This window comes from Agelaius tricolor, unplaced genomic scaffold (genome assembly GCF_023055355.1).
Source record: "Agelaius tricolor isolate 1412-34295 unplaced genomic scaffold, bAgeTri1.0.p SCAF_90, whole genome shotgun sequence".
NCBI lineage: Eukaryota > Metazoa > Chordata > Aves > Passeriformes > Icteridae > Agelaius > Agelaius tricolor.
The window spans coordinates 541,511-554,114 of NW_027269350.1; the positions used below are offsets into that span (position 1 = coordinate 541,511).

A 12,604-nucleotide genomic window follows, 5' to 3' on the forward strand; every position below is an offset into this window, starting at 1 on the left:
TGCCAGGAATTTTGGGAATTCTCCCCTTCCCCATCACCTCTGTTGCCACCCACCCTCCCTGGGTACGGAAAACCCCAGGAACGCCAAAAATTTGGGGAAAAACCTCAGGAATTCCGGGAATTTTGGGGGAAAACCTCAGGAATTCTGGGAATTTTGGGGGAAAAGCCTCGGGAATTTTGAGAATTTTGGGAATTCTCACCTTCCTCATCATGTGAGCCGCCGCCTGCCAGCCGCGGGCCCCCAGGTGTTTGTTGGTGCTGATGTTGAGGTGCGTGGCCGACTCGTAGTACTCGATCATGTCAAACAGCGCCGAGGCTCCCTGGGAAACACGGGGGAAATATGGGGGAAAAATGGGGGAAAATATGGGGGAAATATGGGGGAAATATGGGGAAAATATGGGGGAAATATGGGGAAAATATGGGGGAAATATGGGGGAAATATGGGGAAAAATATGGGGGAAATATGGGGAAAAATATGGGGGAAATATGGGGAAAATATGGGGGAAATATGGGGAAAATATGGGGGAAATATGGGGGAAATATGGGGAAAATCGGGGGGAAAAGAGGGGGGAAAAGAGGGGGGAAAAGAGGGGGGAAATCAGGGGGAAATATGGGGGAAAATGGGGGAAAAGAGGGGGGAAATCAGGGGGAAATATGGGGGAAAATGGGGGAAAAGAGGGGGGAAATCAGGGGGGAAAAATGGGGGAAAATCAGGGGGGAAAAATGGGGGAAAATATGGGGAAAATGGGGGAAAATCAGGGGGAAAACAGGGGGAAAATATGGGGGAAATATGGGGGAAATATGGGGGAAAATATGGGGGAAATATGGGGGAAATATGGGGAAAAATATGGGGGAAATATGGGGGAAATTGGGGGAAATTGGGGGAAAATTGGGGGAAAAACGGGGGAAAATGGGGGAAATATGGGGGAAATATGGGGAAAAATATGGGGGAAATATGGGGGAAATATGGGGGAAATTGGGGGAAAATTGGGGGAAAAACGGGGGGAAAAATGGGGGAAAATATGGGGAAAATATGGGGAAAAATGGGGGAAATATGGGGGAAATATGGGGGAAATATGGGGGAAAATATGGGGGAAATATGGGGGAAATATTGGGGAAAATATGGGGGAAATATGGGGGAAATATGGGGGAAATATGGGGCAAAAACGGGGGGAAAAACAGGGGGAAAAACAAAGAAAAGTCAGAGGAAGACATGGGGAAAACATGGGGAAAAATGGGGGGAAAAGTGATGGGAAAAGTGAGGGAAAATCAGGGGAAAATCAGGGGAAAGCCAGGGGAAAACATGGGGAAAATCAGGGGGAAATCAGGGGGGAAAATCATGGGGAAAATATGGGGAAAATTGGGGGAAAATTGGGGGGAAAATATGGGGAAAATATGGGGGAAAATATGGGGAAAATTGGGGGAAAATCATGGGGAAAAATGGGGGAAAATCAGGGGGAAATATGGGGAAAATATGGGGGAAATATGGGGAAAAATATGGGGGAAATATGGGGGAAATATGGGGGAAATATGGGGGAAATATGGGGAAAATGGGGGAAATATGGGGGAAATATGGGGAAAATATGGGGAAAATTGGGGAAAATATGGGGGAAATATGGGGAAAATATGGGGGAAATATGGGGGAAAATATGGGGAAAATATGGGGGAAATATGGGGGAAAATATGGGGAAAATATGGGGAAAATATGGGGGAAATATGGGGAAAATTGGGGAAAATATGGGGGAAATATGGGGAAAATATGGGGAAAATGGGGGAAAATATGGGGAAAATATGGGGGAAATATGGGGGAAAATGGGGGAAAATCGGGGGGAAAAGAGGGGGGAAATCAGGGGGGAAATATGGGGGAAATCATGGGGGAAAAACAGGGAAAATCAGGGGGAAAAACAGGGGGAAATCAGGGGGGAAAACAAGGGAAAACATGGGGAAAATCAGGGGGAAAATCAGGGGGAAAATCAGGGGGGAAACGGGAAAATCATGGACAAAATGGGGGAAAATAATGGGGAAAATGGGGAAAAACAGGGGAAAACAGGGGGAAATCATGGGGAAAAACAGGGGAAAATCATGGGGAAACTCATGGGGAAAACGGGGGAAACACATGGGGAAAAACAGGGGAAAAACAGGGGAAAGTCAGGGAAAAGTGATGGGAAAAGTCAGGGAAAATGATGGAAAAGTCATGGGGAAATCACAGGGAAATCACTGAAAAAATCATGGAAAAATCCCAGGAAAAACCCCAGGGAAACCCTGGAAAAAAACCTGGGAAAACTCTGCAAAGACCCCGGAAAAATTCTGGGAAAAATCCCTGAAAAATCCCAGAAAAAAAAATGGAAAAAAACTGAGAAACTCCAAGAAAAATCCGAGGAAAAAATCCCAGAAAAATCCTGGGAAAATCCCAGAAAAATCCTGGAAAAATCCTGGGAAACCTGGAGCTTTGCAGGAAGCAGCCAAAGGAAAAGAGGCAGAGGAAAATAAGAGCAGGAAAATCCCAAAAACACTAAAAATCTGGGATGGAGCTGGGCCGGAATTCCTGAAAATTCCCCCAAAAATTCCCCAAAAAATCCCAAACAAATCCCGCAAAAAAATCCCCAAAAATTCCCCCCAAAAAGTCCCAAAAAATTCCCAAAAAGTTTCCCCAAACTGGCCCCAAAATTAAGAAAAAAATCTCCAAAAAGTCTCCAAAAAATCCCCCCAAAATTCCAAAAAATTCCCCAAAAAATCCCAAAGTATTCCCAAAAAAATCCCATAAAATTCCCCAAAAAATTCCCAAAATTTCCTGAAAATTATAAAAAAAATCCCAAAAATTCCCCAAAAAATTCCAAAAAAATCCCCCCAAAAAACCCCAAAAAATAAAAAAATCCCAAAATAGTCCCAAAAAATCCCCCAAATTTCCCCAAAAAAATTCCCCAAAAATTCCCCAAAAAAATCCCCAAAAAATCCCAAAGTATTCCCAAAAAACTCCCATAAAATTCCCCAAAAAATTCCCAAAATTTCCTGAAAATTATAAAAAAAAATCCCAAAAATTCCGCAAAAAATTCGAAAAAAATCCCCAAAAAATCCCAAAAAAATTCCCCAAAAAAATCCCAAAAAATTCCCCCAAAAATCCCAAAAAATTCCCCAAAATTTCTCCTAAAAAATCCCAAAAATTCCCCCTAAAAATTCCCAAAAATCCCCCCAAATTCACTCACGTCCTCGTCCAGGCTGGTTTGCTCCAGGTCGAGCAGTTTGAACTGGAGCCGCTTGAAAATCTCCTCCATGGCCTCGCAGGAGCGGTAATCCAGCTTCTCTCCTGGAAAATCCAGGGAAAATCCATGGAAAAATCTTGGGAATTCATGGGGAAATTTATGGGGAAAATCCTGGGAAAATTCAATGGGGAATCCTGGGAAATTCATGGGAAAATTGATGGGGAATTGATGGGGAATTCATGGGAAATTCATGGGAAAATTGATGGGGAATTCATGGGGAAAATCCTGGGAAAATTCAATGGGAAATCCTGGGAAAATTCCAGGGAAATTCCTGGGAAATCCATGGGAAAATCCCCAGAAAGTCCCGAGCGGTAATCCAGCTTCTCTCCTGGAAAATCCATGGAAAATCCATGGAAAAATCCTGGGAATTCATGGGGAAATTGATGGGGAATTCATGGGGAATTCATGGGGAATCCATGGGGAATTCATGGGGAAATTCATGGGGAAATTCATGGGAAATTCCATGGGGAATTCATGGGGAAATTCATGGGAAATTCCATGGGGAATTCATGGGGAATCCATGGGGAATTCATGGGGAATTCATGGGGAATGATTTGGAAATCCTGGGAAAATTCACGGGGAATTCATGGGGAAATTCATGGGAAAATCCTGGGAATTCATGGGAAATTCATGGGAAATCCATGGGGAATTCATGGGAAAAATCCTGGGAAAATTCAATGGGAAAATTGATGGGGAATTCATGAGGAATTCATGGAGAATTCATGGGGAAATTCATGGGAAATCCATGGGGAATTCATGGGAAAAATCCTGGGAAAATTCAATGGGAAATCCTGGGAAAATTCCAGGGAAATTCCTGGGAAATCCATGGGAAAATCCCCAGAAAGTCCCGAGCGGTAATCCAGCTTCTCTCCTGGAAAATCCATGGAAAAATCATGGGGAAATCCTGGGAATTCATGGGGAAATTGATGGGGAAAATCCTGGGAAAATTCAATGGGAAATCCTGGGAAATTCATGGGAAAATTGATGGGGAATTCATGGGAAAAATCCTGGGAAATTCATGGGAAAATTGATGGGGAATTCATGGGGAATTCATGGGGAATTCATGGGAAAAATCCTGGGAAAATTCAATGGGAAATCCTGGGAAAATTCCTGGGAAAATTCCAGGGAAATTCCTGGGAAATCCATGGGAAAATCCCCAGAAAGTCCCGAGCGGTAATCCAGCTTCTCTCCTGGAAAATCCATGGAAAATCCATGGGGAAATCCTGGGAATTCATGGGGAATTCGTGAGGAAATTCATGGGGAAATTGATGGGGAGATCCTGGGAAAATCCTGGGAATTCATGGGGAATTCGTGGGGGAATTCTGGGGAATTCATGGGGAATTCATGGGAGAAATCCTGGGAAATTCATGCAAAAATCCTGGGAAAATCCTGGGAAAATTCATGGGAAATTCATGGGAAAATCCTGGGAATTCATGGGAAATTAATGGGGAAATCATGGGGAAATCATGGGAAATTCGTGGGAAAATCCTGGGAAAATTAATGGGAAAAATCCTGGGGAATTCATGGGGAATTCATGGGGAATTAAAGGGAAATTCATGGGGAATCCATGGGGAAAATGATGGGAAAATCCTGGGAATTCATGGGGAAATTCATGGGGAATTCATGGGAAATTGATGGGAAAAATCCTGGGAAATTCACGGGGAATCCATGGGGAATTCATGGGAAAATTCATGGGAAAATCCTGGGAAAATTCATGAGGAATTCATGGTAAAATTCTGGGGAAATTCATGGGAAAATCATGGGGAATTCATGGGGAATTCATGGGAAAATCCATGGGAAATTCATGGGAAAATTCATGGGGAATTCATGGAAAAATCTTGGGAAATTCATGGGGAATTCATGGGGAATGAATGGGAAATCCTGGGAAAATTCATGGGGAATTCATGGGGAATTGATGGGAAAAATCCTGGGAAATTCACGGGGAATCCATGGGGAATTCATGGGAAAATCCATGGGAAATTAATGGGAAATTCATGGGAAAAGTCATGGGTAATCCATGGGGAATTCATGGACAAATCATGGGAAATTCATGGGAAATTCACGGGGAATTCATGGGGAATTTATGGAAAAAATCCTGGGAAATCTCTGGGAAAATTCCCAGGAAAATCCTGGAAAAAATTCCTGGGAAATCCCTGGGAAAATTCCTGGAAATTCCCCTCTGGCAAAGGCTGGGCTGAAGTGGCCTCACCCTTGAGATCCAAGCAGTCGATCCTGGGAGCCAAATCCTTGAATTCCTGCAAAACACCAAAAAATGGGAATTGGGGGGGGAAAAGGGATGGGTTTGGTCAAACACAGGGAAAGTGGGAACTGTGGGGGAAAACACAGGGAAAAAATGGGATTTTTTGGGAAAAACAAAGGGAAAAAATGGGATTTTTTTGGGGAAAAACAAAGGGAAAAATGGGATTTTTTGGGGGAAAAAAGGGGATTTTTGGGGGTGAAAAAAGGGGATTTTTTTGGGGAAAAAAGGGGATTTTTGGGGGAGAAAAAGGGGATTTTTTTTGTGGTGAAAAAAGGGGATTTTTGGGGGGAAAAAGGGGATTTTTTTGGGGAAAAAGGGGGATTTTTTGGGGGAAAAAGGGGATTTTGGGGGGGGGAAAAAGGGATTTTTATGGTGAAAAAAGGGGATTTTTGAGGGGGGAAAAGGGGAATTTTTTTGGGGGAAAAAGGGGATTTTTTTGGGGGGAAAAAAGGGGATGTTTGGTGGGAAAAAAGGGGATTTTGGGGGGGGGAAAGGGGATTTTTCAGGGGGGAAAAAGGGGATTTTTGGGGGGAAAAAAAGGGGATTTTTGGGGGAAAGAAAGGGGAATTTTTTGAGGGTAAAAAAGGGGATTTTTTTGGGGAAAAAGTGGGACTTTTGGGGGGGGAAATGGGATTTTTTTTGGGGGGAAAGGTGATTTTTGGGGGCAAAAAAGGGGATTTTTTTGAGGGTAAAAAAAGGGGATTTTTGGGGAAAAAAGGGGATTTTTTTGGGGGAAAAAGGGGATTTTTTGGGGAGAAAGAAAGGATTTTTTAGGGGGAAAAATGGGGATTTTTTACGGGGAAAAAAAGGGATTTTTTGGGGTAAAAAGGGGGATTTTGGTGGGAAAAAAGGGGATTTTTGAGGAGGGAAAAAGGGGGATTTTTTGGGGGAAAAAAAAGGGATTTTTTGGGGGAAAAAGGGGATTTTTGGGGGTAAAAAAGGGGATTTGGGAGTGACCTGGATCTGCTTGAGCAGCTTGGGGCTCTGGCGGCAGTTGAGCTTGAGGCAGGCCTGGCGATAGGCGGCCACGATCTCATCAACCGTCACATTGTGGGCTGGAACGGGATAAATACAGGGAAAAATGGGAAAAATGGGGAAAATGGGGAAAATGGGGAAAATGGGGGAAAATGGGGAATGGGGGAAATGGGGAAAAAGGGGGGAAAAGGGGGAAAAATGGGGGGAAATGGGGGAATGGGGGAAAATGGGGGAGAAAGGGGGAAAAGGGGGAAATGGGGGGAAGGGGGAAAGGGGGGAAAAATGGGGGGGAAATCAGGGGGGAAATATGGGGAAAACAGGGGGAAAATCAGGGGGAAAACGGGGGGGAAATCAGGGGGAAAAACAGGGAAAAATCAGGAGGAAAGATGGGGGGAAAACATAGGGAAAACAGGGAAAAGTTAGGGGGGAAACGGGGAAAGATGGGGGAAAAATTAGGGGGAAATAATGGGGAAATCAGGGGCGAAATGGGGGAAAAATGGGGAAATGGGGGGAAATAGGGAGAAAGGTGGGGAAATGGGGAAGAAATGGGGAAATGGGGGGAAAATGGGGGAAATGGGGAAATGGGGGGAAAATTGGGAAATGGGGAAAAGAGGGATAAGGGGAAAATGGGGGAAAGGGGGAAATGGGGAAAGGGGGAAAATGGGGAAAGGAGGAACATGGGGGAAAATGGGGGAATAGAGGGGAAATGGGGAAATGGGGGGGAAAGGGGGAAATGGGGAAATGGGGGTAAATGGGAAAGGGGGAAAATGGGGGGGAAATGGGGAAAATGGGGGAAAAGGGGGAAATGGGGGGAAATGGGAAATGGGGGAAAATGGGAAAATGGGGAAATGGGGAAAATGGGGGGAATGGAGAGAAAGGTGGGGAAATGGGGGAAAAATGGGGGGGAAGAGGGGAAAAGGTGGGAAATTGGGGAAAATGGGGAAGTTGGGGAGAAAATGGAGGGGGAAATGGGGAAAAGGGGGGAAAATGGGGGAAATGGGGAAATGGGGGGGAAACCGGGAAATGGAGGAAAAATGGGAAAAATGGGGAAAATTGGGGGAAAATGGGGAAAATGGGGAAATGGGGAAAATGGGGGAATGGGGGAAATGGGGGAAAATGGGGGGAAAGAGGGAAATGGGGGAAAATGGGGGAATGGGGGGAAAATAGGGAAAATGGGGGAGAAATGGGGGAAAATGGTGCAAAAATGAGGGGAAAAGGGGGGAAAAATGGGGGGGAAGGAGGGAATGGGGGGAAATGGAAATGGGGGAAAATGGGAAAGGGGGGAGAAATGGGGGAAAATGGTGCAAAAATGAGGGAAAAGCCAGGAAAAGGGGGGAAAGGGAAAAATAGATGGGAAAATGAGGGGAAAAGGTGGAAAAAGGGGAAGAAAGGGTGGGAAAATGAGAGGGGAAAGAAGGGAAATGAAGGTGGGAAAATGAAGGAAAAGGGGGGGAGAAGGGGAGGAAAATGATGGAAAAATGAGGGAAAATGGCAAAAAAAAGGGACAAAAAAGGGTGGGAAAAATGAGGGAAAAGGGTGGAAAAGGGATGGAGAAATAGGGAAAAAAGGGTGGGGGAAAGGAGGGAAAAGAGGTGGAAAAAAGGAGGGAAAATGGGAAAAAAAGGATGGAAAATGGGGGGAAAGGGTGGAAAAGGGGTTGGAAAAGGGAATTTAGGGAGAATAAAGAGATTTTTCCTTTTTCTGGGATTTTTGCCACCCCCTCTGGAGTTGGGATTTTGGGATCCCAGAAATCCAGGAGGGTTTGGGGGGAAAAACGCTGGAATTGGACCCTGAAATGGATCCCAAGGAAATCAGGAATAATTGATGGAATCAGGAATAATTCATGAAATGGAATCAGGAATAATTCATGAGGATCCATAGCAGGAAACCTGAGCTGGAGCTGCAGGGGGGCAGCACCAGGAGGGGAAAAAGTGGGAAAAACTCCCAAAATTCCTGTTGGGATCCAAAAAATTCTGTCAGGATCCCAAAATTCCTGTTGGGATCCTAAACAATCCTGATTTTCAGGCATTTTTGAGGCGGTTTTGGGGCATTTTTAGGGTATTTTTGGGGTATTTTTGGGACATTTTAAAGACAATTTGAAGATAATTTGGGGGCATTTTCAGGCTGGTTTTGGGGTGATTTGTGGAATTTTGAGGCTGTTTTTAGGTCGGTTTTTGGGGGCATTTCCAGTTTGATTTCAGGCTGTTTTCAGGTGGGTTTTTGGGGTGGTTTTGGGGTGTTATTTGCGTCATTTTCAGGCAGTTTTTGGGGTGATTTTTGGGTATTATTTGGGTCATTTTCGGGCTGTTTTCAGGCTGGTTTTGGGGTGGTTTGGGGTATTATTCAGGCCCATTATTCAGGTATTATTCAGTCTGTTAATATGAGTTTTGGGCAGCTTTTTGGGTAGTTTTGGGGTATTATTTGGGCAGGTTTTGGGCTATTGTTCAGGCTGATTTTGGGGTGGTTTGGGGTATTATTTGGGCAGGTTTTGGGCTATTATTCAGGCTGGATTTGGGAGTATTATTGGGATTGTTTTCAAGCCATTTTGGGGTATTATTGGGACTGTTTTCAAGCCGGTTTTTGTGGTATTATTGGCTCTGTTTTCAAGCCGGTCTGGGGGTATTGTTGGGACAATTTTCGGGCTCTTTTCAGGCTTTTTGGCCCATTCTGGGACTGTTCCCAGGCCGCTTCCCAAGCCCCGCTGTCCCCTCACGGTTTCCGGTGTCCCTTCACGGTCCCCTCACGGTTCCCGGTGCCCCCTCAGGGTCCCCTCATGGTCCCCGCTGTCCCCTCACGGTTCCCTCACGGTTCCCGGTGTCCCCTCACGGTCCCCGCTATCCCCTCACAGTCCCCGCTGTCCCCTCACGGTTCCCTCACGGTTCCCGGTGTCCCCTCACGGTCCCCGGTGCCCTCAGTCCCCTCACGGTCCCCGCTGTCCCCTCACGTTCCCGGCTGTCCCCTCACGGTCCCCGGTATCCCCTCACAGTCCCCGCTATCCCCTCACGGTCCCCGCTGTCCCTTCCCGGTGCCCTCAGTCCCCTCACGGTCCCCGCTGTCCCCTCACGGTCCCCGGTATCCCCTCACAGTCCCCGCTGTCCCCTCACGGTTCCCTCACGGTCCCCGCTGTCCCCTCACGGTCCCCGGTGCCCTCAGTTCCCTCACGGTCCCCGCTGTCCCCTCACGTTCCCCGCTGTCCCCTCACAGTCCCCGCTATCCCCTCACGGTTCCCTCACGGTCCCCGCTGTCCCTTCCCGGTCCCTCCTGTCCCCTCACCGTGTCTCCAGGGGTCCTTGGGCTCCACAGCCCCGGACACGATGTCCTCGTCCGAGGGGAACGTGACCCGCTTGGCCCCGGGCCTCCCCCGCCCGTCCCCCGGCGAGGCCTCGGCGGCCGCCGGGGCCGCGTCCCCCGCCGCGGGCTCGGCCTCGTCCATGGCGGAGCTCTCGGTGCTTCAGGGCCGCCCGGGGGGCATCGCCCGCGGCCTCGGGGGCCGCCCCGCAGCGAGGGAGGCCCCGGCAGCGGCACCGGCAGCGGCACCGAGCGGAGCCGCCGCCGCCGCAACGGCCCCGCGCCACGGCCGCAACGGCCGCACTTTCGCCACGGCCGTGAGGGGAGAACCCGCCGAGATCGGAGCTCCGGAAAAAATCACCGAGGGGCGGAAAGGGAGGGGAACGGGACGAGGGAGGAGATGGCGGGGAAAGAACGGAGATAACGGGAGGAGGAGGTGGAGCGCCCCGGCCGGCGCTCGTGGCGAATCTGCAGCGGCGAATCTGCGGCGGGGTGAGGAGCGGCAGATTCGGCACGGAGCGGGAATTTGGGGGATTTGGGGAAATTTGGGGAAATTGGGGGGAATTTGGGAGAGAGGGGAGAGGGGAGAGAGCGGTGAGGGGGCTCCGGTGGCAGCGGGGGTGCAGAGGTCTCGGGGGTGCCCGTGGCGAATCGGCGGAGCGGCGGCAGCGCTGGGCCGGGGACCCGCGTGGGGAGCGGAGCGGGACCGGAACCGGGGCTGGGAACGGGACCGGGACTGGAACCGGGAATCCCACACGGGTACAGGACCGGAACCGGGGCTGGGAACGGGACTGGAACCGGGAATCCCACACGGGTACGGGACCGGGATTGGGAACGGGAACGGGACTGGGACCGGGATTGGGACCGGGAATCCCACACGGGTACAGGACCGGAACCGGGGCCGGGAACGGGACCGGGACCGGGAATCCCACACGAGTACGGGACCGGGGCCGGGGCTGGGAACGGGACTGGGACCGGGAATCCCACACGAGTACGGGACCGGGAATCCCACACGGGAACGGGACCGGGAATCCCACACGAGACGGGGATCGGGACAGGGAATTCCACTCGGGAGACCCAAATGGGATCGGGACCGGGACCGGGAATCCCACACGGGAACGGGATCGGGACCGGGAACTCCACCCGGGACCGGGACTCCCTTGGAATCCTCACCCTCCCTTTTTCCCATTTTTCTCCCTTTTTTCCCCCCATTTTCCCTCATTTCCCGTTTCCCAGCCGCTCCATGGCCGATCCCATCCCGGTTCCCGTGGGGATCCTGCGGCTGCCGCGGGGCCCCGACAGCTCCGGCAGCCGCGGCTTCGACCGGCACCGGCACCGGGACCAGCACCGGGACCGGCACCGGGACCACCGGGACCATTCCCGGGACCGTTCCCGGGACCTCGCCGCTGTCCAGGGCGCCCGGGCCGCGCTCCGGGCTCGGTTCCTGCGGCTCCTGGGCCGGGCCCGGGGGAAGCGGAGCCGGTTCTGCCTCTGGAACGGGCTCCGGGTCCTCGCCGACTTCGGGGCCGCCGATGTCCAGTCCGGGGCCTTCCAGGTGGGCCCCGATTTCTGCCTTTTCCACCCTTTTTTCCAGCCCTTTTTCCACATTTTCCCCTTTTTTTTTTCCTGCCCTTATTCCCCTTTATTTCCTTTTTTCTCTTGTTCCCCCCCCCCCCCCCCCGCCGCCTTTTCCATCTTTTTCTCTGTAATTTTCCCGCTTTTCCCCGATTTTTCCCCATTTTATTTTGGATTTTCCCTGATTTTCCCCCATTTTCTGCCTTTTTCTCTGGGATTTACCTATTTTCCCTGATTTCCCCCATTTTCCCTGACTTTTCCCCCTTTTTCTTTGGATTTTCCCTGATTTCCCCCATTTTTCTGATTTTTCTCTGGAATTTCCCCATTTTCCCTGACTTTTCCCCGTTTTCTGCCCTTTTCTCTGGGATTTCCCATTTTCCCTGATTTTCCCCATTTTTTCTGCCCTTTTCTCTGGATTTTCCTTGATTTTTCCCCATTTTTCTCTGGATTTTCCCTGACTTTCCCCCATTTTTCTGCCCTTTTCTCTGGAATTTCCCAAATTTCCCTGACTTTTCCCATTTTTCTGCCTTTTTCTGTGGGGTTTCCCCATTTTCCCTGATTTTCCCCATTTTTCTCTGGAGTTTTCCCAGTTTTCCCATATTTTTCCCCACTTTTCTTTGGATTTTCCCTGATTTCCCCCATTTTTCTGCCTTTTTCTCTGGAATTTCCCCATTTTCCCTGACTTTTCCCCATTTTCCTTTGGATTTTCCCTGACTTTCCCCCATTTTTGTGCCCTTTTCTCTGTGATTTTCCCTGATTTCCCCCATTTTCTGCCTTTTCTCAGGAATTTCCCCATTTTCCCTGATTTTCCCTGATTTTCCCCTGGAATTTCCCTATTTTCCCTGATTTCCCCCATTTTCTGCCTTTTTCTCTGGAATTTCCCCATTTTTCCCTGATTTTTCCCCATTTTCCCTGCCCTTTTCTCTGGGATTTCCCCATTTTCCCTGATTTTTCCCATTTTTCTCTGGATTTTCCCTGACTTTTCCCCATTTTTCTCTGGATTTTCCCTGATTTTTCCCTGATTTTTCCCCATTTTTCTCTGGATTTTCCCTGATTTTTCCCCATTTTCCAGGTGGATTCTCTGCGGACCCCTCTGGGAGTTCAGGCCTCGGCCCTGCTGCGCTCTGGGGATGTTCTGGAATTTTCCTTCCCTCTGGAATAACCCCGGAATTCCTGCAATCGGCCCCAAGGGAATAAATCCATTTTCCTGCTTTTCCACACCCTTTTTCTGCCTTTTTCCTACCATT

At 49.2% G+C, this 12,604-nt stretch overlaps 2 protein-coding genes across 6 annotated transcripts in view; one reads left to right on the plus strand and one right to left on the minus strand.

Moving 5' to 3' along the window:
• PPP1R37 (protein phosphatase 1 regulatory subunit 37) overlaps positions 1 to 10,064 on the minus strand; it is a 31,453-nt gene extending 21,389 nt beyond the window's left edge. The window contains exons 1-5 of the mRNA XM_071418731.1: positions 9,768 to 10,064; positions 6,477 to 6,574; positions 5,469 to 5,514; positions 3,203 to 3,303; positions 200 to 319 (exon numbers count right to left, since the gene is read on the minus strand). Coding sequence (XP_071274832.1) covers positions 200 to 319; positions 3,203 to 3,303; positions 5,469 to 5,514; positions 6,477 to 6,574; positions 9,768 to 9,927 — 525 coding nt within the window. The 5' untranslated portion in view covers positions 9,928 to 10,064. The remainder of the gene's footprint in view (positions 1 to 199; positions 320 to 3,202; positions 3,304 to 5,468; positions 5,515 to 6,476; positions 6,575 to 9,767) is intronic.
• A 361-nt stretch (positions 10,065 to 10,425) lies between these two features.
• Positions 10,426 to 12,575, plus strand: GEMIN7 (gem nuclear organelle associated protein 7). Of its 5 annotated transcripts, XM_071418736.1 has the most exons (4): positions 10,426 to 10,513; positions 10,642 to 10,663; positions 11,019 to 11,337; positions 12,430 to 12,575. In XM_071418736.1, exons 3-4 carry the CDS (start codon positions 11,026 to 11,028, stop codon positions 12,517 to 12,519), a joined length of 402 nt encoding a protein of 133 aa, XP_071274837.1. In that variant the 5' UTR covers positions 10,426 to 10,513; positions 10,642 to 10,663; positions 11,019 to 11,025; the 3' UTR covers positions 12,520 to 12,575. The 5 variants fall into 5 exon arrangements, with proteins under 5 accessions (XP_071274837.1, XP_071274838.1, XP_071274840.1 ...); XM_071418737.1 differs by lacking the exon at positions 10,642 to 10,663 and having other exon boundaries at positions 10,447 to 10,541; XM_071418739.1 differs by lacking the exons at positions 10,426 to 10,513; positions 10,642 to 10,663 and adding an exon at positions 10,545 to 10,596.
• Positions 12,576 to 12,604: the final 29 nt, after the last annotated feature.

What these genes read in the sequence shown, in the direction of transcription:
- GEMIN7 (XM_071418736.1), top strand. Translation starts at nt 11,026, where the DNA reads ATGGCCGATCCCATCCCGGTTCCCGTGGGGATCCTGCGGCTGCCGCGG. An exon ending in TCCAGTCCGGGGCCTTCCAG is followed by an intron (nt 11,338 to 12,429) that starts GTGGGCCCCGAT and finishes CCCATTTTCCAG; the next exon opens with GTGGATTCTCTGCGGACCCC.